Below are 25,121 nucleotides of genomic sequence, written 5' to 3'. Positions count from 1 at the left end.
GATTGTGTGGGCTCTCAACAAACTAACTATACAGACCAATTTAAAACAAGAGATTGCTCCTCAGAGATCGCTAGCACATAAAAGGAAATGACATACCTTCTACAGATAACATCACCCAGAACCATGGGTTATCTCATTGGTATAACAAAATGAAGGGCATAACGTGTAAAAAACACTTCTTCCTGTAGCAGTGCTACTAGCTAAGCAGTTACCCCATTGGCATGCTCCTGCTAGAGCCCATACCCTAATTTCTCTTTGGGAAACTGTCTCAGGCGCACAGTGAAGCTGGGCAGGCTGCAGTTCTGTTGGTGTTAAAACCACCAAAACTGTTTCCATCACCAGATTTTGACAAAATTTGACTGGTCTTTCCAAAAACTACATTAAAAAATAACCAAACCCACAAAGTCATTAGAGAATTTGATTCGTCTTATTAAATAGATAGATATAAATAAAATATGCTGCAAAGTAACATTACCAATACTTGTATTTATTCTGGAAAATAGTAACTAAGCACCTAGTGGAAATTCACATGCACCCTTGCCTAGATCTCAGGACAGTTCTGCTTATTTTGTTCTTCTAGGAAAGCATAAAATTACAAGGGGAAGGAAAAAAATTGAAAGATTGCATATCGCATCTTGTGATGCACTGCCAGGTAGTCTTCCAAATGTCAATATACACAACTCATCCAATGACAAGTAATAAAAGTTTCCAGGAAAACTTCCTGGCTGAAAACAAAACGTCTGGCATTCATTTTCAAGAAGAGCAGAGGAAGGAGGAGCCTGAGGGGGGGAGAATTCTACACTCCTACTTTCCCCAAGAGCTTTTGAGAGTTGCTCTGTAAATTCACACTCCAGAAATGGAGAAAAATGCTACAGGCATAAAATGTCTGTGTGTTCTTTCAATGCCTAAGCACCATCTCTGGCCATAAGTAACTCTGTCCAAAGACACAGACATCATGTAAATAATGTCACAACTGTGCCTATACCAAACTCAAACAAAATCCATGTGAAATCAAGGACCTGTTTGCACAGCCAATTTCAAGACTGATGACACAGTTTTGTAAATTATATCGAAAGCATAATGATAAGTTAATACATAATAAATTGCCCATCTTTTACCTGGAAAGCATTTCTGTAAGTTGCACAAATCCAGCGTACGCCAATTCAAATGCACCCCTGTGCCTTGACTGCAGTAGGTGATGTTTAAAGTAGTCCCCAATATTTTTAACCTTAAAAAAAAAAAGTTACTTAGAATTAGAAATAGACAAATTATTTACACATGCAAGATACTTCTACAACTAAGACCAGAAATTCTTCCTGACTAAAAAAGCCAATGGCAAAAGCAAAAAGCAATCAAAAGACCTCTTGTAAAAAACAAGATTACAAAGAGTACATTCAGTTCTTCAGGTTAAAGGCAAGTGTTATGTCCTTTGAAGACCAAAAAAAGTGAAGGGACATAAAATTATCTGTGTCCATGAGGAGCACATTCAGATTTTTTTAAAAAAAAGAATGGGACAACCCTGATTTTCAGAGGAAGCATTCTGAATCCTTGTTTGCCTTCACTCTTAACCTAAAATCCCGAAGAAAATCAGCATTACATTCTAACAGCAGAAACAAGTATCTATGAAAAATCCTCAGAAAAGGAATTCAAACTTCAAAAGAATTGTACCAAACGAAAACAAATCTACCTTCATAAGCTATTCTTAAGGTTCCAGGATTCTGCATAATTGCCTTTGACTACTAGAAACAGTTTTAAAATAAAACAGACATATGTATGGAGTAATGAGAGCTAAATTTAGAAATCTGAAAAAAATAAATGTTATAACTGAACTTGCATTGATAATTACTTCCTCCTACTCCATCAAGACACCAAGTTCTTAAAGCTGGTTGGAAGCTTACAATGCCACATAATCTCATTCTACAAAAAATATTCTGATTTGCATCAACTTCCAAGTTCTAAATCAAACTTCCAATTTCATCTGTTTAAAATACGAAACGCATCTCATTACTTTATGCAAAATTTTCTTCAGGAGCATTTCCTGTAAGTTCTTCAGCAAGAAGTCCTTCAACACTTTTATATAAAAACCAAGTATAAAACAATTTCAAGCTTCTTATAAAATTCTTCTTACTCTCTTAGTTATACTTCAATAGTCTGACAAGTAATTAAGGCACCAGAGGAGTTAATGTCATACCTAGATGTATATGGTTTTCGACCCTACTGTTAGTTCATATTATCCAAACAATGAGAATGCAATAGTTAGAAAAAAATGGGAGAAAGGAAAATATACTACTTCCTGCAGCTAAAGCTGACCTAATATAAACCAAACAGTAATTGGAAATATTTGAGCTTGAACAGTTATTTATCTGAGCGGACTTTAAGCTATTTAATGTATCTGTGGGGTTTCAGCTTTCTAGCCCAAAAGCAGGAGTGCCTTTTTTCAGCAGCAACTGACCCACAGACAGACCAACTCTCCAGCTGTATAAACAAAACCTAACCAAGAAAGCCATACACATGCAAATCAAATCACTGCCCTGCTTCACCACCACCCTTTCTTTTTTTAGAAGAGTATGGGATTCTTTTGTCACATAACTTTCAACTTTGCTATTTACATTTCTGAGCTTTTTGCAACAGCTACAATGACTAGAAGCTTACATTAAATTGAACTCTGAGGTATTCGCTTTCATTCATATGCTAGAGGTTGTAGAAAAAACTGCCCTAACTCCGTTTTCACAAATGACATAGGAACTTGCCTCAGGATCAGTGCTAAGTACGTGTTCTTATCTAACTGCATCTGTAAGCGTGACATTTCTACTTCTCCAGGACCGAACACATAGCTGGAGTAGCTGGAAGCTGGAGTAGCTTCCCTGCATCATAAAACCCGTTCTCCAAATGCCAGGATGGAGAACAAATCAAGGAATTCACGTTCTCCTCATCAGCATGAAGATACAGCAACTGTAAGAAAGAGTGACCGTAGCAATGAACACTCCAGTTTAATATAAAATACACAAGTATGGAGTGGGGAGCAAATATCTTAAGTATCTTTGATCACCTTGGCCAAATAGTGGGAGTATGACAGGCTAGTCTTAGTAACATAAGAACTGAAATTTACAGGGCCATGCTTGCTGTTGAAACCAGAAGTCTCCGTATTCAAGACAAGTATTTGGTACAACAGATTCTCAAAGTGCTTTGGGAAATGGTTGGTACATTTGTGCCTCTGTATCTTATTTTCCTGCTGAATAAATACCACTAAGTGGTACTACATTCTAAGGAATATTTTTCCAAAATATTAGAAGAAGATGGCTTTAAACCCACAATGGAGTGTGAAGGCACCTCACAGAAACAACCTGCTTCTATCGCTGGTGAACTACTGCCAGCCATACTCAACTCTGCTTGAGACAGATTACATTAACAACTGGAGAGAAGCTGGCTTTTGGTGTGGGTTTTTTGTTTTGGTTCGTTGTTGGCTCGGTGATTTGTTGTTGTTGTTGCTTTAAACAAAAACAAACAAACAAACTTGTTCCTTGTAGAACAAACTCTGAAGCAACAATGGGAGCCACACGTGCACTGGCTGCACACATACATAACAAGTGCAGAGCTCTGCCAATACTGAAAGTCTTGTGCATGTGTCAGGGCTCCAGCACAAGGCTCACATCAGCCATCTCTGATGGCCAGGGCTAACACAAGCAGAACCCCTGGCACTGGGACAGTACCAAGCCTTTACTTCTGTCATCTGCTTCCTTTCACTTTGGTACACAGTTCTGGAAAGTTTATCTCCCAGAATTATCTTCAAACTTTTCTTGGAAATAAATAGGAGTTTGAGGAAGAGCTCAAAGTTCCTCCAGGCTTTGAGCACTGTCTCATGATGTGCACATCACGTGTTGTCATGGGACAACATCAGAGTCTTTGTTGGGTATCACTTGGTTAATTACTTGGTTGCTACTTGGACTTGTTGTCTATGGAAGACTTTGTATTAATTATCTTGAATGGCCAAGCTTTAAGTTTGACATTACCCATTTCTGGGCAAGATGGAGAATAAAAGACAGAGCACGTATTTGAATGGAGAGATTCCTCCAGATATACTATGCATGTCTGGTGTCTGTTTGTAAAGGCAAAGCAGTCATGCCAACAGGAGCTAGGCTTTGACAACTGCCAGGTTATATGCAGAATTTCTAGTCTCCTTCATATGCACACCTCCACAACGAGCAGCTGAAAACGTTGTGCAGAGTCTGCGCAGTGTGGCACTGAAATACCATGCAAACCCAATCGGTTCCCCTAAAGACAAGGAAGGTGCAGATTTGATATCGTCCCACCTCCTAGTAGCAAAGCATCAAACAAGTGCTGCCTCCTACAACATGGGTACACATTATAAGAGACGACATTTAACTGCTAGAAAGAGGACTGCAGAATTAGAGCCGCAATCAGTTGGCTAACACCACTACCACAAAGAAGTAAGGTTGCGTTGTGCCATTTCTTAACATGGACCACCAATGAAAAGCATTCTTTTCATTTGCTTGCTCAATTAGAAAGGGAAAGAGTATGCACAAATTCAACATGTAATGTGATCTTCTTTGTGAATAAATTGTGACAGTAACAGCGAATCCCATAAGGTACAATTTAACGCAATTACTGACCTAGACAAGAAGAAAGGTACAAGACTAGGAAGGGAAGTTTTGCAGCAGGTTTTTCTCAACACCTACTTTGCCCTCACTAAACGCAGAGGCTTTTGCTCCAGTTGCTTGCAGCAATAGGATCCAGGATTTCTCCTGAGTTTGACCACTTTGTGTTTTTAAATCTCTAGACACTTAAAGAACAAAGAAAAAGATGGGCAACTGTAAAGGAAAGCTGAATGTGGATTAGATATCAAAATCCAACTTGTTTAATCTCTCAGCACTGAAAAAATAAGCGCTTCATGGAAGTCTCAAGCCACAGCAGTTCTGGTACTCATTTCTTTCTACTCATTTATGATGAAATCCTGTTTTTTGTCCAATAATGTAACGCCACTTACAAAAAGTACAGTGAAAATGGCCATACCTTTTCCTCTAATACGTGTTTTACATACAGCCAAACAATTATTTCCTTACTAGCCTGAGGAAAATCAGAATTTCAAACTGATTTCTTATCAAGTAACATTATTCAAATTAGAGCACAGATGATGTTTTTACAGGAAGATGTCAGAAGCACAAAGAATCCAATGAGGTAGCTATATGAAAAGAGGATATATTGCTTAATACCACAGCATTTCTGAAAAGGCAACTGCTCATGTCTGTTTTCTACATAAAGATGAAGATGCTACAAAGTTAGAGCTGACTCATGCTAAAATAGCAATTCCTGTTTGACTTGGAGCAGATTAAGGAACACAGTGGTGCAAACACTGCTCTCATGTACCCTCCATATCTCTGCAACAATACAAGCACAGCTGTTAACCAGATGAAAACACAGGGGCTAGAGACAATGCAAGGATAAAGATACTGATGTTATTTCCATGGCACTACAACGTGAGATAACATGATAACATAAGAAATAAGACCTGCTGTACACTATTATTTTATGATAGAAAGTAGTAACACCTAGGGGAAAATTATTTACTTTGTCTTGAAAAAAAAAAAAAAAAAAAAAAAAAGTTAAAACGTAGTATGTCTCGCATATTTCCATCTTCCGTGTAGATGGACTGATTTTGTCAAAACCATGTGGAAATGAAAAGATCATCAATTAAAAACAGAAATTTAATAAACAGAAAATATTTCCCAAATAAATGCCTGTGGTAATCTAATTTCTTGTAAACACTGCACTCAACATTCTGCAAGAGACCCAGATGGCATATTAACATTTCTGATCTCTGAAATCAAAAACATTGGAGGAAAAAGGGAGTCACATTACACACAAATTATCCATAATTCAATCTCCTATGTAAGACAAGACTAGGACTAGTCAGCGTATTTCTCGTTCAGAATTATTGATTATAACGTTCAATTAATGAAAAGCTTTAAGCAAATTACCAACATCTACAGTTCAAAATGAAACAGATGACTGTTTAAAAATCAACTCTGTTTAGAAGATTTTTATCAATTCCATAAAAACATATGTATAATTCATATCTGTATCTATATAAAATTATTTTCCTGAATATAATATACAACCCGTAAATAACCCCAAACAATTAGAATGTTTCTTGAGGAGTTTGTTAGCTATATATAATAACTTCTTCACTTATTTGTTGCTACGGTATGATGCCTTCTGAATACCATTTTATCCCCCAAAAAACAAACCGTTAACCATGCACATGACAATTAGAATGCTTTTTTTTTCCCCCATATTGAAAGTAGGTTTATTTAAACAAATAGTTTTTTTGAAAACTCTTTTTTCCCAACCAACAATATGAAGATTTTTTTATTTAATGAGAAGTACTTCCCTACCTGGTCTACAGTAATCAACCCGTCTGAAGGTTCAGATGCAGCCTGTGTAGGCAAAAGCTTACACAGTGTCCCTAACAGCAGAGAGACTTCCTTCATGCTTCTCCAGCAACATACAAGAACCATTTGAGCTGTGACGTCACACATTTGCCTTTCTTTACCTTAAAAATATAAATCAACAAATGCAATAGTGTAACTTAAGGTTCTCAGGCACAACAAACAGTTGACTATGAAACAATTCTAAACTTGGTAGACCAAAAGATCAGTCAGTTCTGTTAACCCTAATTACTTCCCTTCTTGGAGTGATGACTACTTAATTCTGCTTGGAAAGCACAGCAGTATACACCTTTACTGCTGTTTTAAAGAGTACAGGTCTTTTGGTCAACATCAACATTCAACTGCACATTGAACTCCACAAACATCAACAGCTTTGTAGCCAGGCTCCAACAAATTTCTGCATCAATCATCAGTCCATCACTCACTATATGTTATTTGTGTTCGGGTTTTTGTTTTTTAAAAAACTCTGATGTCCCCATACTCATAGACCACACAAATTCATTTTTCTTTAATGCAACACCACCATCTAGTGGCCATTATGTGATTTTAACATATTTACAGACACTCACGAAACAAAACATATGGCCCAACCAAAACTATTTTGTACACAGGAAAAAGATGTGAGGAAAGAAAGATCAAATATTTGTTTTTAAAACTTAAAAAGCTCATATAAATTATTATATTTTAAATGAACAGATATTCCCTATGTTTATGCAGGCATACAAGGAATATACTGCAGTCTGAAATTCAACAGCAGAAACAGAGGAATTGTACAGCTGCTATTTATTACTGTTTGTCTGCTTTATCGAACATTTTACCACTGGAATATTTCAAACAGAAGCTTCTGTTTATATGATCCCATGCAACAAGTTTTATTGCATGAATATATTCCCCACTAGTCTTGTGTACACTGGAGACCAAAATCACACTAACACCTTTCAACAAGAAATGTGTTAAAGCGTTGCTTGATAGAAAAGGTGTTGAAGATTACCTGGCCAGTGCAGTTCGGGCAATAGAGTCTAGGCCAGTATCAAAACAACTCATTTTCACTTGTACTCTAAGAGAGATTAACCACAATCTTCCAGAAACGTAGTGAATTAGTCTTTAAAACCATGCCCATGAATAACTACCTTCTGACAGATTTATTGAAGAAGTGAAACGTTATACGGAGCAAATAACTTCCAACTTTGATCACCCACATAAAATGCCTGCTCTGTATCTTGATTTAATTACTAATACAGCGTTTGATTTACCTCTCATTTCTGTGCAAATATTTTCCATTGGCTTGCGGACAGCCAGCTTTTCGGACTCTATTTTGCAGTGTTCCTTCAAAATTTTTGCTTGCATAAAATAATCATTTGTGTCCTGTGGCTGTATCTCACGCAGAATCATCTGCAGTCGATCTGCCATTTCTATACATTAAACAAGAAGAATATTTAAGCTACTTTTTTTGACTTCCAGTTCCTTATACAAATGTAATTAACTTTAGGTATGTAAGGAAAAAAGAAAGCTTTTAGCAGTTAAAAAAATAAAAATATATGGAAAACTATGGTGACCACAAGGATTAAGAAAGAAAGAAAACTAGGCTGCACAGTCACCTGTTTTGAAACAGATGCAACCACGCAATCTGCAAATGCTTATTCCTTTTAGTGCAGAAGCCAAGACAACCTCTATTAGAAGTTAAATAAGAAACTGAAAAGGCCTGGTGCTAGGTGTAGTTCTGAACTGCTGTAAAGAACAAAGAGAACTTAATGAGCTTCAGATTTTACACCTTCTTTTTGTTTGTTTACCTGAATCGTTATCCATTGGAATAAGACCCTCTGGTGATGAGCTCTGCACTACTGGTGATACTACAGCAGAGAGTTCGTAGGACATCAGAATGAGCCTAGCCACCATTTGCTTCCATTCAGTCACCAACGTCAAGTTACTTTTATAAAGAAAAACAGAAAACATGGATTAAAATATTTTTACCTTAAAAAAAAGAAATATTTGCAGCTAACTGTATTTAAGAAAACTATTAATAAGGTCCAGTTTAACAACTCCTGAGTTTAATACTTACAAAGGAAGTATCCAACAGCTAGCTCAACAGTGGAAAAAACAGTAAGAGTGCTATAAGCCACCGGTACTGGACTTCTTCACAAATAACATCTTATGCTTTTATGTTCCAGTGAGCAGCTCTCTGCTGTGTACTTAATTATGGAGTTACAACTTACTGTTTTGTAGAATGCTTTACTTACTTAAAAGGTAATTGCTGCAAAGCTCCTGTTATACAATGCACTCTCCCATACATCGGGAACAATGCTGCTGCTCGAAGCAGAGACTTTTTAGCTTGAAATATTTCTTCTTCAACATTCACTAATAAAAGCTTGATAACTGAAATTAAAAACAAAGAAGTACAGTTTTAAATTATACACACAAATACATAGTATACTTTCCAAGAAACAAACCTGCTTTGAAGAAATAGGAATGAAGCATGTTTATACAAGAGTTAATGGAAAATGCATAGAAAATACTTTGTTTACACTCTTCACTCTTCTGTCCATTTAAATAGGGCATGATTGCAGGAATTTAGGTAACTGAAACCTAACAACATTTATTACATTCAATCTAGCTTGTCTGAACCAAACAACAGCAGTAAAAAGCACAGCCCAGATGCTGAACTCAAGAGACAATCCCACAGCTCACGGTGAAATCAAGAGAGGTGACCTGACACATACTGGAAGTCAGACTTTGCCTTTAAAGGCAGCTTAATACAACAAACAGTTCAACAGATTATTAAATATCAGAAGCTTCCAGTTAAGTATTTGCATCTTTAATTAGCCGCTGAAGAAGCTGCTCAATTTTGAAGGGTGTATGTGCCAGGTTCATTTGCATTTGTATTTGCAGCACCTTGATGTCAGAATCAGAATGAACTGCAGATCACTAACAACAGGACACACTCTGTAAGACATTAGATCACACGTACGTTTCCTTCATCTATGGTGATCATAAACATTTCTCAAAAGCATGATTTCACTGCATATGAAGAAAATACTAATAAGCCATTAGAGAAAGCTTATTAGTAAAGAAACCAATAAGGGCACAAAAAAGCATACAATCCCGAGTTTACTAAAGATTACATTATTACAAATTATGAACTTACAGATGTTAGTTTTATTGCAAATTACAAAATCTGGAGGAAGTCTGTTTAATGAATTTACCAGATCTTCTGGATCAAGAGCTACTCAGCTTTCATCCAGAGGCACCAAGAATATTCCACACGTGAACTAAGCCTGATCACTGCACAACATACGCACAGGACTGCAAACTCAGAGCTCCAAGTGCCAGCACTGCAAATACCAAGTTCTTAAGCATGATACAGACAAACTACAGCTGCCTTCACTCTGGGTGAGTGAGCTCCCAGAGGAAACAGAGGCTCATGTCCAGCCTGCCACATGTCCAGATGTGAAGATGTATACATCTTCAACAAACTAACTATTGGGGCCTCAATGTCACTTTCTCTTTAACCAAAATGGTAATGAAATCCAACCTCTGAGGACGTGTAATAGCCTCAACATGAACAGGTCTTGATTCTTAAACAGCAAAAATCAAATAAAAATAAAACAGCAAAATCAAAATCTTTTAGGAATAAACACCTCTAACTCACTAAGCCTCCTACCAAACACCTTGAGGAAAAGCAGTCAGGTTTCAAATAAATATAAAAACCAGGTGTGTTAATTTCCCTGAAAACTTACCTGCTAAAGTGTTCTTTTCCATGGTACTTGCTGATGTGTTTTCATCCATTTGGGGACTATGCTCAATCCATTTTCCTAAACAAATACGATGCAGTTCCTTATGATATACTAAGAAGTTCAACAAATATGATGCAGTGGCACAATCATACGGCTTGGTACTCGTGCTAAGATCCATTGCTGCTTGGAACAGCAGATCTATGTTTTCAGAATCCTGAAAAATACAGAACAGAACAGTATCACTCATTTAATTGAACTGCCATATTGCTTTAACTAAACTAGGTAGCACCCTGAAACCCAAGAATGTGCTTTTCAGCAAGTTTGCTGGTACGTATTTATGAAGAAACACTTACTTTGTACACTGATCACTTTTAAAACAGAATATGAATATGTATGTATTTAGCAAATAAACAATTACATACACAGTAAAGATGGAAACACCCATTTATAAAGCAGTTTTCAAACACACTGCATGTCACGGAAGGAAGTCTGTTTTCAAAATACTGTGTTTTAGCTGCTAACGGTCATCATAGAGAAGCACATTTTATTAGGAAGCAGTGTTTGTTCACCTGTAACTTTGAATTTAAAAGTAGTACTTCATAAAATAATCATAAAAATCAGTATCAAGACAGTGAAAATTTGAGAGAAATAAAAAAGAATCAGAAATTAAATCCTGAGACCAAATCAGAGAGGAAAATAAACACAGAACTAAATTTCTTAAAATTAAAGAGTAACCAAGTCAAAATACCTCAATAATTTACAAAGGGATATCACAGCTAAGGAGCTTGTATTACACATTTCTTTGATACCAGATTATCAAAATGTGTACTCTTTCTCAGTATTAAAGTGTGCCTAGCAAAAAAGTTTATAGCCGTACCCAACGAACTTCCTGAACTCTCTCATCCATTAGTGAAACAAGTCTCCTTAGGTAAGGGTCAAAGCTGTGCAAAAAAAATATATAGAAAAACTAGAGATAAACACTACTGTGGTCAGTTTGGATCAACTTCTCATTTTCAGGAGTTAGGTTTTGTACCCAATTCAAGTACGTAGTTCAATACAGAACATTCCTGTTTCACGAAATGATTCTCTTTAAACTATTTTTAGTTACATACCTGTAAACTAAACGCAACATCACGCAGTTTCATCACCAGCTCAAATGCTAGGACTTTTACTTCTTCAAAAGTACTGGCAAAACACTGAATCAAAGTTCGCACACGAGCAGAATCAATCTCCTGATCCAATTTAAAAACGTGCACCTGTCCTGTTCAAATAAAGCAATTTTAATGTTATACTGTATTTTTTTTTTTCCAGACTCAGGACTGCATTTACATTTTATTTAACTCTTCTAACAGAAACACTAAAATGGAAGTTTAGCTAAAGCATTATTTCAATACTAACAAGTATTTCTTTAATGACATGTTTATTTTTGAAGTTTACCATATAAAAAATATTACTCTCAGTTATATAGAAAATAACTTATTGTCAAAAACAATTTCACCTATTCAGCTTTGAAAATAATCTTTATTTTAGCTTTGCTTAAAAATTCTCTAGAATTAGAAAATAATCCCTTTCAAAAAGGGTTTAAGACTTCAGCACGTTGCTGGTGTTTTTTTTTGTTTGTTTTTGTTTTGTTCTACCCCCCCTCCCCAGTGATAAGAATAACCCTCTGAAAGTTATTAAGCTTTTTCACTTCTAATTTAGTCAGATTAGGAGCCATGATTTCCGAAGACTGATCTAATGCCAGAAAGAAGCTAGAAATTTTAAGATGTAAACAAGTGCACCATAGTCCTGCATGGAACACAACTGCAGCTGAATCTCCCTTTTTAAAGGAACGTCAGGCTTCTGAAATGTTAAGGCTCCTATAAACTATTCCCAATACAAATTTCTGCTAAACAACTAAATGCAGCAACAACATACCACAAGCTCATAATAAAAAAAGCAAACTTATTAATGATTTATTACAGGTTTTAAGAAATTAGCATCTACCAAGAAGGTCTTTTCTTCTCCCTCTCAAAATCAAGTTTTATCTTACATGCCTAATTTCTTTAAACAATAATAATTCAAATTTAACAAAATTTTGCTTTAAGTTGGCCATATGATACAGAGACAGGATTTAGCAAAACCACCAATATGCTAAGACTAACTCTTGAATTTGGGTTGTCATAATGGGGTAGAAACTAAAGTAACAGCAGCAGTGGATTATCACCAGTTGTCCAATTAAAGTATTCCTTATTTAGTGTAAAATACTTTAAGGATATGCAAGTCTTTTCAATTAAGTTTTTATTATCTCAAAAATTTAAATAATTTATTATTAAGATATTAAAACAGGTGAAGAAGTTATTAAATACACTGAATCTTGTCCAAAATCTTCATTTATGACAACAAAAATTCAGTGAGAAAATCTTGCTGAAAAAAACACTATGAATGAAAATCCCAATTTAAGAGAGATATTCAACGGACCATAAATAGTTGTATTTACTTCAAAATTCGATTAGCTATTAAAATATACTATCCTTGCTTGGGAGTACTTCATTTCTATTATATTTCCTAAGGGAACAATTTCACTTTGACAGAAATTAACCAGAGAGCATGAAACAAACAATCTTTTTTCTGTAACTCCCATTCCTACACCCTGTAAGTGAGGTCTCTCACCTTTTGGAACAGAAAATATTTCAGCTACTGATCCTAAAATAGTTAGAGCAGAAAATCTGGTTGGGTGCGATGAACCAGGAAACAGCGCCTCAAAAAGTCTGTCACATACAGATGACATGAAGTCCTAAAGATCAAAGGAGAGATTTTAAGACAGTTTGTTTGCTGTCCCGCAAACAGGAGTTTAAGTAATTAATTTTCAGACATTCTGCTTTAAGTGTTACCCAGCAAAATTAGGAACTTCCAGTTCAACTTGGAGGAATGGGAGGCCTACACATTTGTAGTATTGACCATCTTCTTGTTTCTGAGAGCACAGATTTTTTTTTTTTTTTTTAAAAAGTTTACCTTACCTACTGCCACAAAGAGATCAGGATTTTATCAAAGCCTTAAAAAGCAGTTGAGCCAGCAAAGCAGAAGTCAAGGCAAGAAGGAGTTTAACACAAAGAAACTAATTTTGTGGGCCTTTAAAGAGGAGAAAAAGGACAAATACAAAAGAAGTGTTCATACTGAAATCTTTGTGCAGCAGCTAAGTCATCCATTCCCTTACTGATCATCCTGGAGAATTAGCAGAAAGCTAACTCTGCTAATTAGCAGAAGCTCAGGAGATTTCTATTTCAAACCAAAGTAATGCACATCATTTAAAACTTCTGACTCAACTGCCAGCAGCTCACAAGATGGTTTGTGAGCTCACAAGAAGGTTTCAGATTGGATTGGAGATACCTCTCCAGTCAGTCCCCGCTTGCTGCTGTTTCAGTTCACTGAGCAATCCCCTCAGAAAGTAACCTGGATTGCTGTTGGACAAAACTAAGCTTAAAGATACTCTCCAAATACTACCAGGCACGCAGCTCATATGACAACACCACATTTAGCAGAAATTAATTTGCACAGCAAGATACAGTGTGGACGAGGTCCTCAGCACTGTTTCACTTTGCAGGTTTATTCCTTCTGCACCACAGTGTTTCCTAATACAGACAGGACCTAGCTTACCCAGAGGTGCTTTTGAGAAAAATTAACCACCTTTCAGGAACACCTTCCCACCTCTTATTGTTATCATCTATACCTCTAGTAATCTAACTTAATTTTTATCTACTTACTTTATATTGCTGCAAAATCCCTGAAGGATGCCTTCTAGTTGAGTCTTCAAGTAATTCCTGCTTAGTTTTATTTTGCTCCAGTTTATAAAGCACCTGGGAACTTTCTTGTATTCTACAAAATAACTTATAAAACAAAAATCAAAACATAGCTAAGGCAAGAGTCACTGAAAGTTAAATAAGGGCAAGGGGGACTTTCAGCTGAATTTCCAGATCATGTTGCTTATAATATTTAAGCAGTCTGTATACAGTGTAACACAGAACCGATCCTTTTCTCTCCCTCCAAAAACAACAGGTTTTTTTGCTCCCCATCTCTTGTGACCACGCTCTTTCCCATGCCTCTACACCTCAATATCTGTTTCCATCCTCCTCCTTAAATTCACGCCTACTCTTCTTCTCCCACCTCCCCATTTTCCATGGAACGTAAGTTCTACATAAGACAAGTTCAATTAACGCACGTTATTTTTATGGCTTCAGTGTCTCTTACAGAGCTTAACGCACCTCTATAGTGCTTCCCCCAGCTTTTATTACCCACTAGTATTATTCCCTATCACACTTCCTCCAACACAGGTTTTCTATCTCAGATTCCTCAGCTTGTATAAGGCAAGAATGAAATAGAAGGGTTTCTACTCTTTTGTTTCTGCCAAGCCTATTTCCCCCTCCTCTTTCTCCAACTAATTATTTTCTCTTTTCATGTTGCTTTTTTTTGCAACCAGTATCTTTCAAAAACAGTCTTTGCAAATACATGGTTTCCTCATCCTTGTCAGATTCTCCCACCATGCTTTCCCACATGTGACCCCGGCAATGTCAACGCACTCAGTCTCTGCAGACTATAACATTACAGCCACACACCAAGCCAACCGCAGCTTTTCCTCCATACTCCTTTACCTTGCCTTCCTAGTCAGGCTGCTGAGGTTGACCAAGTGACTGTGACTGTTGCCTGAGCTCTAGTAAGTCTTAGTGCAAAACAAGAGCAATGCAAGCTTCAAGGTTTACTCTACGGCACAAAGTTGCTTTGTACTTGCCGTTGGTCAAGTATGCGTACACTGACAAGGTAACCAACACTCACTACTATTCTTGATGGAGTTACTATTGGTGATTTTTTGTTTAAGCCACTCTTGCACGCAATAATCTTTCACCATTCTGTTGCAAAACACATACACCACACACCTGATCTTAGAGTTTCTACTCTTTCAGATGTGCAACTTGTAACAGTAGGAAAATTTGTGAAATATGCAATTTAATTAAAATGTAAGCACAGTCAACATTTTGTTTACAGTTTTAAATTACCTTTCGTAGTGAAGAACATATCTGTTGCCTTACTGACGGAGACTGACTGTTCAAGTTGTACTCCAGGAAAAATAGAATTAGTTGCATTTCTTCCTTAGACACAATTTCCGTGCTACGATGGGTTTCACAAAGCAAACCTAAAGCATCAATGCAAACCTGAAAGATATTTAGATGTTAAACACAGAAGAGTTAAAGACACCTATGATGACATCTTTAAAACAACACTGACACACAATTTCGGATTTAAGTATTTCTTCTAATTTGAAGATGCACAAAAAAATTGCCCCTCTACCTGATTGTGCTGATGCACTAAACCCTGCTGTATACATTCAGCCGATACAAGACCGTTGCTCATGATACTTGAAAGTTCCAGGTGTCCGTGAGCCCTGGCTGTTCTTAGGCATGCCATCAGGGCTCCAAGAGCTCCTCTTGTAGTGCAAGAGCCTGAAAAAAAAACAAAATACAGCAATAATTACAGCCTGATTAACACAATAAACAAAATACTAACTGCAGGGCTCGTCAGAAACTCCACATACCACCTCGTTTTCTCTCTAAGCCAATAAACCCCAAAAGACAGAGTCTGTCACAGATTCAGCTCATTCTAAAGAGCCTGGTTCCCAAAAGCTTCTTCCCAAACAGGGCACACAGAGAAAGAACCCTGTGATGTCTCAAAAGCCATTATTTAAGAATTACATTCAATTACATCAAAAACTACAAAGAAACTCATAAATCTAACGTGCACGTATTTGGAACAAAAAGCCATCTGTAAAGCCCTGCTATTGGACATGCCTATATAGGAAATCATAATGGAACAGAAGAATAGGAGAAAAAAAATACTGCTGCTTAACAAAGTCTGACATGTAAAGAGAGCAGCAAGACACCCACAGTTAGAACACTTATTTTTTCTGCTCGTGGCATGAAGATACTCGTGATTATTATGAATCCCACCCTGAAGCATTGACACAAATCAACAACCATCTGTATTTTTTTTTCTCCCCAGCTTATTCTAACAGGAATAATAAATCAGAAATTGCATTTCCAAGACTGATTGTTGTGTTTGTTTTTGGTTTTTTTTTAAACTCATTATAATTACAAATATCATTTTATTTATTTTCTTACCAAGATTAGCATCTGCAGAAGCCTGAAGAATTCTCATCATGTAGCTCAAACTGTCAGGGCTGCATCTGAGCAATTTTGGTAAATAGTAATCTATTATATAAGTAGTTTGGTCATGGTTCCCTTCACACAGTATTAGAAGAAGAGGAGAAACCCAGATGTCGTGCCACTGGTCAATCCAGGAACTTTCCTTACAACTCGAAGTAAACTGCACTTTGTGATTTGTAAACATGGTTTCCAAAAGATCACTCGCATAGGGTGCAAGAGACTGATCATTCATCATATCCAAGATTTGTCCTGGAATAGTTCTGTCCAACTGTAGTATACTTTCAGTGCCCACACACTCCACAAGACAGCCAAGAGAAGCGTATTTTCCTTTCACATGCCATTCCAAACTCAGCAAATGCTTGGTCAGCCTTGCAAAGAATGGGTCTGATTTTAAGTTGTATCCGGAAACGATGGTTTGATGTATCTGAAGAAGATTCCTGAATATCGATTTGGTTTGGTGTCTAACAACATCTAGAGGGTGTTCCCAGTGCGTGTAAACATACTGCAGCAGCTTCCCAATTACCTCTGAGTTCCCATTAAGTTTGATTTTTAGATTTGGGGAGTCTGAAACAAGGGCAGCTAGTGCTGAATTAGTCCAAATAGCAACAGTTCTCGATAAACATATTATCATATTGGATTCTTTTAACCTTTTTAAAAGAACAAACAACAAAAAAAGTTCATTATCCTCATTTGTCACTTCTATTTAAAAAAATATCAATTATATGTTTCAAAGTAACTATTCATCACCTTAGCTTACTTCACACTAGAACAGATGCGGAAACACTTACCCATTCATTGAAGAAAAAGAAAAAACTAAGGCAAAAAGGTTTTGGATGCTTCAAATTGTATGCTCTGTCACCTGACACACTGTTAACCAGTCACAACTAAAACCACCTCAATATGGTGACAAGCCTCTACAGCAGCAATTTTGAAAACAAAAATAAAAATGAATACCCACATGGCAGTATTTGAGCAACATTATGTTGCATGCTTCTTGAAAATCTAAAGAAAAGTTTTCCTTACTATATAAATAAATAAATAAAAAGAATTGTATGTCTAAAACACAAATCACAAAACTGACCTCCGAGACAGAAACCATGGTTGAACAGAATACTGATCTCCTATCCAATAGGCTACAATTTATGCCGGATAAAAGAGCATTTCATTTCAGCATGCCAGAGGAAAATGCAACTTAAGACATTTTGAAACTTAGAGTTCTTCTGAATATATTAAAAAGGTGATATGATTATCACAGGAAAACAAAATAATTATATTATAATTATATAGGACCATGACCCATGCAAAGTAAAAAATCAAGCATGACAATGAAAAAATGAAAGCACAGGCTTACACTGAACTCAAAGACAATAAGACTGATGCAATATCTAGTAACAGTTTCTCTCCACTTTCACCCATGCTGCTATTCTTCCAATCCAGCATAGCCAATGCTCCATGGCAAAGAAAGAGAAGGACTGAGTCGGAGAGTTCCTCTGTACACTGAGTTCCACAATTACTCACAAACCATGCTGGCATGCCTGCATGCTTCTTCAATCCAAGAAGCAAGTCACTGACCTGTGATAGCAAAATACAGCTCATTACACCACCTTAGCACATTAGAAAAGGTATTTTGTACACAAGCACAAACCTTAGAAGATGTAAAGAGATTTCTCCGTGTTGTTTTTCTTATAAATTCAAAAACCCTGTATCATTATTTCATACAGAGAATAAAGGATTTACATTCCAACAAAAGACAGATGCAGAGGTTGGCAGGCCCTGCTACCTCTATCAGCAAAGCCTCTAAATAACCCTGGGAACACTGATTAATGACACTACCACATTTCACAGCCTTTAGAGAACATACACACTTACCAGGGAAGGTAATTCTTCAGCTGGTTCATACATAACTTTAGTAAACAGAATAAAGGCCAGTCCCGAGGTAGTCTGCACAGTCTGCAGTAGAGTTTCTACATGGCAGAGAAAGGTTTTTACTCAGAAGTGCAGCAAACATTACGTGTCAGAACTGCGTATCAAAATTATAATGTTGGCATTGAATTTTCCTCTACTACTTATAGTTGTGTATTCACAAGCCTGTAGTATCTGCCTGGAGAGTAAGTATTAACAAATTCATATTTCAGTGTTAGAGGTAACTATAAATACCTTTCAACAAACAGAAAATACAGAACTGCCTGGTAAGAACAGGAAGACCATGGCAGAACCTACTTGTCAAGTTCAACTACAAAAAAGTAACACCTGTACAGGAAGTAACCATGATTAGTTACCGTGCATCAATAAACAGTTCTGACTGCGTAATTCATGCAGATATACATTATGATCTACAAATCATAGCTCTCAGAAAGACCTACTGCTAGTCCCCACTCCCATTAGTCTCAGCAGTTCAACTTCCATTCAAGCTAAAACAAGACAAGTTTTTCTACACACAGTTTACTATAAAGAAAACAAGACTGACTTAATTAAAACATTTATTTTTGAATGTTACTAAACTTACCGTCCATTAGGAAGCTGATGGAACTTTTCAGTAAACTACACATACTTTGCCAAATGCAAGACTCATGATTTTTCCAAAGACTTCCCTGAATATTTTCTTGTAATTTCTGTACAAGCATCATTGGAACTTTAATGGCCATCAATAAATCATGCATCAATCGTGTCTGAACTACACGATTTCCACTATTCTTTCTGGGGGAAAAAGAAGAGAAGATATGCTTACAAACAGCAAACAAAACCCATCCTTCACCATCCCTAGAAAACCACATTCTGTCAACTTTAGATAGAAATAGTGGTAGAAATCAAATTATTGTTCAAGTTGACCAAACTAGCAGAAAGATAAAAGTGGACTTGGACAGCGTTTTAAAATGAAGGTAAGAAACACAGTTTCTTAAAAAAAATAATTAATTTTTTCAACAGTTTCTGTAGGTTCCCATGAGAAACTTTTTTTGATTCTTCAAAATTCTTTTGATTTTGATTCTTTTGATTTTGAAACTTCATTTGATTCTGCCTGAACAGGGCAGGATCTAAAGAGTGATAGAACACAATGCTGGTCCCTTCTCGTTTTAACAGTTCCTCTGTGCACAAAGCGTATTTCTATCATTCAACTCTCTTCTAATACAAAGACAGACAAGCTGTAAGCCTGTAATGTACAAAACATTCCATTAAGTGCTGTTATCCTCCAGGCACATTGTAAGAGACCACAGTGAAGATGCTTCACTTTATGTTATGTTGGAAAATGTCAAGATACAGAATGATGACTGCTGTGACAGTCAAACAGCATATCAATACTGAATTAAATACTTATGAAAAGTGGAAGAGAAATACTCTAACTGAATTTTAATAAGTGTGTTTATTAATTACAGTGTTCAGTCACAATTCAGATAGCAAAACCACAACTCAAAGGCCTCCCTTAAAAGTAGTAGCTCTAACACAATATCAGTGCCTTAAATACTACCACCTTTTTGTTCCTTTCCTCTCTATCATCATATTACCACAAAAGAAAAGAAACATTTTTTTTTAATTTTATATACATATCACTGTAAACTGACATTCGCATCTTTCACCACTGTATGGCTATCGAAGTGATAGTCCATATTAAATTATCTTGCAATAATGAAATGAAAACAGATAAAATACAGCTTATATTGATTTCACTTGCCTGTTTTCTTCCTGTATGTCAAGTAGCGACTTTTGCAGGAACTGAAGAACTAGTGGAAATAATTACGTTAGGAATTTACTTAAAAGAGAAGTGTAACAGAAAATTCCCAGCAATCACCCATACACATTACACCCAGGCACAGCAAAAAGTTATCTGTATAGTGGTGTTTCTTCCACTCCATAAAAAAGGTTTCAAAATTCAGTGTAGACTCAAGAGGCAATGCAGGAACAAAATCTCACACTGTTTTGTAACAGCCTGGTACAAAATAAGAGTTTCCACTTGCTCTAACACTGCGAGGCATCCAGAGTTCTGGCTCCTCGATGAAAAGCTGAAATTACCAACAGCTCAAAACATAGCAGCAACAAAAGGTCCATAAAAAGCTGTGAACATTATTTGCATGCTGAGGGCACAACAGGCCACGTTATCCTATAGTTTCCAAACAGATGCAGCGACTCTGAATCGCTGAGGTTCAATAATAAATGGTTTTACCAGCAGATCAAACTTCTGCCAAATTACTGCCACACAGAATGCTTGCCACAGCAGACCAGGGCCTGCTATATGAAGACTGGATGTTAACAGCTCCATGTTACCATACTCAACTTCATCATGAGGGGCAGAACAGAGATTACTTCATGTAAAGCAGCACTGTCTCTGACAGTCCTTTAAGTACCCTCAGATTGGTATCTGTGGATGCTCAGTAAATCAAGATAGATTCCAGGAAATTAAAGGTACAAGCCAAGGAAAAATCCTTGACAAAAAAAAAAAAAAAAAAAAAGCATCCCATGAAGAAGGTCCTAGTTATTAAAAATGTATCATAATGAAATCAAATCTGACAGATCTTTGTGCCTACCACACATTACTTCTTCACACACAGCCTTCCCCCAATAATCTAAAGTGAATTTTAATATAAACATAACTTTACCTTCTTCAAACAGGTTCTTAATACTTGCTTTACCTAGAGGAAAGAAAATACATTTTAAATAGTGACTATTGGATAGCGTATACTAGAAAAAAAAAAAAATAATAAGTTTTTTCATAAAGAAGAATATATTCGATTTCATCATACCTAAGCTGAAGTCCTCCATACAAGAAGCAAGGTTGTCCAGTACTTTTCTGTACAAATACGTATCTGTGGTTTTCAGTTCTTCCCTAAGGCAGCGTACAAAGCTTTGAACAGCTAACTGCATCAACTGTTCAGGAAGACCATTTAGCGAACTACAACAGTAAGAAACAGCACGATCAGTTACCTCACACTGAGGTGTGTGAAATAGCACGTGTTCAAAGTCAGTGTCGGGTAAAGCTCTCGTAATAGACATGTTGCTTCCTATATTAGCCTTCTCCCCACATTTCTGCAAATGCAAGGATGCATTGTATCTATCAGATTATACAACTGCAGCCTGTAACACTTAAAAAAAAAAAAATCAAGAACTGACAGCATGTTTATTACTGTCCGCCTTTTGGTTTCAGAGTCAGAAAACCACAGCTCTAGTCTTCAAAGTACACTGGATAAAGTTCTAATAATGTCCAGGCATGACTTTCTGTATCTGTTCTGGAATACAGGAAGGACATTAAACCTTCTTAGTTTTTTCTTACCAACATTTTTCAAGATTTCCTTCTGAAATAATTTCAGTGAGTTAATTCAGCAAAAAGTGAAAGGAGAGTTTGCTCTTGTATCTTTAATGCAACGTCTACACAAGGTTTAGGTTACTCCTGCAAGTGAGATGTAAATCAACTTGTGTTCTAATACTCTATATTGATTCCCAAACCAAAGTGTCCACAATTTCTGTAGCATCATGACATAAATGTATACACCAGGGATAGAAAATAACAAAGTAGAGTCTAGATCTGTGGAAATTTTACAGCCTCCTAAGAACACTTACATTTCCTCTGCATAACTTCTCTTCTCCATTTTATCTACTTGTATTCCTAGGCACTCCTTAACATTTCAGCCTATCCTTACTTAAAAGTGAAGAAAGCTTTCCTGTAGCCACATACCTGACAACTCATGGGCTTGTTCTCTGCTCAGCCCATTTCAGTCTTTCAAGTAACATTTCTAAAAGAGGCATGTATAGCTTCGATAAAAAGGGTCACAACAGGCAAAAACAGCGATACAAACAGATGCATGCAGCCACAGTTTACCACTAGCATTCAACAGCATCTATCAAACATTCTTTGTTTTAAAATAAACATGTTCTAACTTTGAAGCAACAAAAACCTGTCAAAGTGGCGTGAAGCCCTGGCATTATATGAAATACTGGATGGAAGCCCTATGAGGTCTCAGTTGAACAATAGATGTTTTTTCTTGTGCATAGAAATGAAGGCAGCTAAGCAATCGATCTTAAAATATTAAGCCTGTCATAAATTAGCTAAAGAAATACAATAATAGTTTTGCTATAGAAAAGCATAATTACAACAGAAATAGGTATGGGAAAACACTCTTTAGTCATGATTCCACTGTACCACCTTCTCTTTACATTGTCAAAGTTGAGTGTTTTTCTTTTTATACAGATGCATTTTAAATTTCTACTCTCTTGGATTTTAAAATTCCGTGCTAATTATACACAAATTGTCTTTCAAGTAATGAAAGAGATCAAAATAATGCTTCACTTTGAAGCTATTTATCCAATGATACATTGGATTATTTATAGTATTAGTACCACAAATTTTCAGTAATTACAGCAATTTGCAGTGCATGAGAAGTTACCAGCTTCAATGTAAGAAGAGCATTTAAATAAAACAAACCATGCTTACTATCCAATTCTTTACCTTGCTAATACTTTTTTCAAGGGATTCTTCACACCCAGTGAAAAATATGTCTCTCCCAGGATATCCAAACAAGCTTTAACCATGGGATCACATGCAGAGTTTTGATCCATCATCTTCACCAAAGGCATAATCTGTAATCAACAGAACACTTGATCAATAAAACTAACTACATACGTGCCCTTGTAATTAATGGGGGTGTAATTCCCTCTCATTCAAGGATACAGTGCAAAAACTGTCTCCACTTTACCATATCCTGTTGAGATTAAGTTGCTGAATAAGCTCCAGGAAAACCTCTGCTAATAACAATATATAAATATAAAACTCATAATTTGCTATCACTTGCCTTCCATTATTCTCAGTAACCACAGCCTTTGCTAATTTAAGTACTAGAACTATGTTCCCACCTAGCATCTGCAGGAGTAACAACTTCATTTTACCTGCTTCCAGGAACGCTTTATTTTACAGCTGCATTTCGCGTTAACGGCATGTGTATTACACTGTCAGTTTCAAGACAGCACACTAATACCAGTGAAATCTTACTTGTTTAATACACTGGATTTGCTGGATGCCATTGTTCAGCTGTCCACAGTGCAGAAGCAGAGATGCCAGGTTTTGTTCTTCAGCCTTGGAAAACTCTACATTTGGAAGAAGAGTATTTTTTTTAAAAAGGAGTTACAATAAACAGCATAAAGAATACGTTGTTTATAATAAGAAATCACTGCTTAATTATTAACTTTTTTGCCATTCCACTAAACCTACTGGTGTCATACCCTTTAAGTCACCTTAACAACAGCTTAGCACCATTTTTTTCAAACAGTCCCGTGCACCAGCTCTGCCTTCACTGCATCCTCCCTTCAGACATTTATAGGCATTGGTAAGATTTCTCCCTGAGCCTTCTCTTCTCAAGGCTAGGCAGTCCCAGCTCTCTCAGCCTTTCCTCTGAGGAGAGATGCTCCAGTCTCCTCATCATCTTCATGGCTTTTACACATCTCTCATACTGGGAAGCCCAGAACTGAACACGATACTTCAGGTGTGGCCTCACCAGTACTGAGCAGAGGGGAACGATCACCTCTTTAAACTTTGCCACAGTAAAAAATCGTTGTCATTACATTAAAAAAGGCAAAAAAAACAGTAACCAAAAGAAAGAATAAAACCACCCAAAACAAAAAACACCACAAACAAAACAATTAAAAAAATAATAATCAATTTCAGTAGCTACCCAAATGGGATCTACTAACAGAAACAAAAACAAGATTAGTTCAGGAAAAACAAACAAAAAACTTACTCTGAAGTTTTTCAAGCTGCTGGTGATCAAGAAAGAATGCATCAACCTGAACTTCTTTCTTCTTTTTTAAAACCATTTTAGCTGATGAAGAGACACCTGTTAAAAGAAATGCACACTACCTTGTTTTAAAAGCATAACTACAACACTTCCTATAATAGCCTTTTTTGTTGGCCTAAAATATTGTTTATTGTATTATTTGTGCAATTTCTTTTGCAAGATAATAGTTCTCTACTCCTTCATGATTTTCAACCATTCTAAGCACGCCCAAAATCTGCTGAGACTTTGTGGCACAAAGAGGAAATATGAGAAAAGATTTCAGTATTTGCTGGATAAGCCTTAAACTGTCACACTGGAGTCCTTACTGCACTTGTTATGCAGTCTGCAACACGTCCCTTGGTCACAGCCTGTAAATACCACGCAGACATGGGAATTACACCACAGAACTCCTGCTGCTGCTTTAGTTTACTGGACCGAGCGTTTAGAACTCGCTTAAGACGTAATGCGAAGCGAGGGCTACCTCGTGAACCACAGTTTTATTCCTGGAGACATCAACCTGCGCTTCCTCTGCCACAGCGGATGTTGCAGAGGGGAAGTTATCCCCTTTAGGGCAGTGGAAATTTCACGTGCGCTGCAGTTTCCCTGCCTCACGAGCCCACTCCCGCACAGCACCTGAGGCTGGCGGGGCCCCCCGCAGGCTCCCTGCTCCTGCGGGGCCACCCGGTGCGGGGTGCCCCGCGTCCCGGCGGCTCCCACATGGAGCCACCGCAGCCCGTGAGGGCAACCAGCCGCCGAGGGCAGGCGCCGCCGCCTCACACCCCCCACCTCCGGGCCGCCCCGCAGCACCACAGCCCGGCGGCGGGCGGGGAAGGGCCGCGGCCCCGCCGCCATGGAGGCCGCGCGGGCGGCGGAGGGGGGGGACGGGGAGGAAGCAAAATGGCGGCCACCGCCGGCCCTTACCCTGAGGGGAGAGGCTCGGCCCGGGGCGCCGCTCCCCGGCCCGGTCCCCGCTGC

The 25,121-nt window shown here is 37.3% G+C and overlaps 1 protein-coding gene across 1 annotated transcript in view; it reads right to left on the bottom strand.

Annotated features, from left to right (window-relative positions):
• The window catches only part of THADA (THADA armadillo repeat containing), a 161,199-nt gene extending 136,078 nt beyond the window's left edge, over window positions 1-25,121 (bottom strand). The window contains exons 1-22 of the mRNA XM_032184350.1: window positions 25,068-25,121; window positions 24,111-24,206; window positions 23,366-23,460; window positions 22,826-22,956; window positions 21,126-21,274; window positions 20,982-21,014; window positions 20,060-20,108; window positions 18,899-19,089; window positions 18,262-18,356; window positions 17,744-17,964; window positions 16,348-17,039; window positions 15,521-15,672; window positions 15,229-15,384; window positions 13,942-14,064; window positions 12,851-12,974; window positions 11,311-11,459; window positions 10,202-10,412; window positions 8,705-8,840; window positions 8,258-8,394; window positions 7,721-7,879; window positions 6,414-6,571; window positions 1,119-1,228 (exon numbers count right to left, since the gene is read on the bottom strand). Coding sequence (XP_032040241.1) covers window positions 1,119-1,228; window positions 6,414-6,571; window positions 7,721-7,879; window positions 8,258-8,394; window positions 8,705-8,840; window positions 10,202-10,412; window positions 11,311-11,459; window positions 12,851-12,974; window positions 13,942-14,064; window positions 15,229-15,384; window positions 15,521-15,672; window positions 16,348-17,039; window positions 17,744-17,964; window positions 18,262-18,356; window positions 18,899-19,089; window positions 20,060-20,108; window positions 20,982-21,014; window positions 21,126-21,274; window positions 22,826-22,956; window positions 23,366-23,460; window positions 24,111-24,186 — 3,347 coding nt within the window. The 5' untranslated portion in view covers window positions 24,187-24,206; window positions 25,068-25,121. The remainder of the gene's footprint in view (window positions 1-1,118; window positions 1,229-6,413; window positions 6,572-7,720; window positions 7,880-8,257; window positions 8,395-8,704; window positions 8,841-10,201; window positions 10,413-11,310; window positions 11,460-12,850; window positions 12,975-13,941; window positions 14,065-15,228; window positions 15,385-15,520; window positions 15,673-16,347; window positions 17,040-17,743; window positions 17,965-18,261; window positions 18,357-18,898; window positions 19,090-20,059; window positions 20,109-20,981; window positions 21,015-21,125; window positions 21,275-22,825; window positions 22,957-23,365; window positions 23,461-24,110; window positions 24,207-25,067) is intronic.

Source organism: Aythya fuligula, chromosome 3, assembly GCF_009819795.1.
Source record: "Aythya fuligula isolate bAytFul2 chromosome 3, bAytFul2.pri, whole genome shotgun sequence".
NCBI classification, from domain to species: Eukaryota; Metazoa; Chordata; class Aves; order Anseriformes; family Anatidae; genus Aythya; species Aythya fuligula.
Note: the sequence above shows the minus strand (reverse complement) of the source record. Positions and strands in the feature narration are given on the sequence as shown.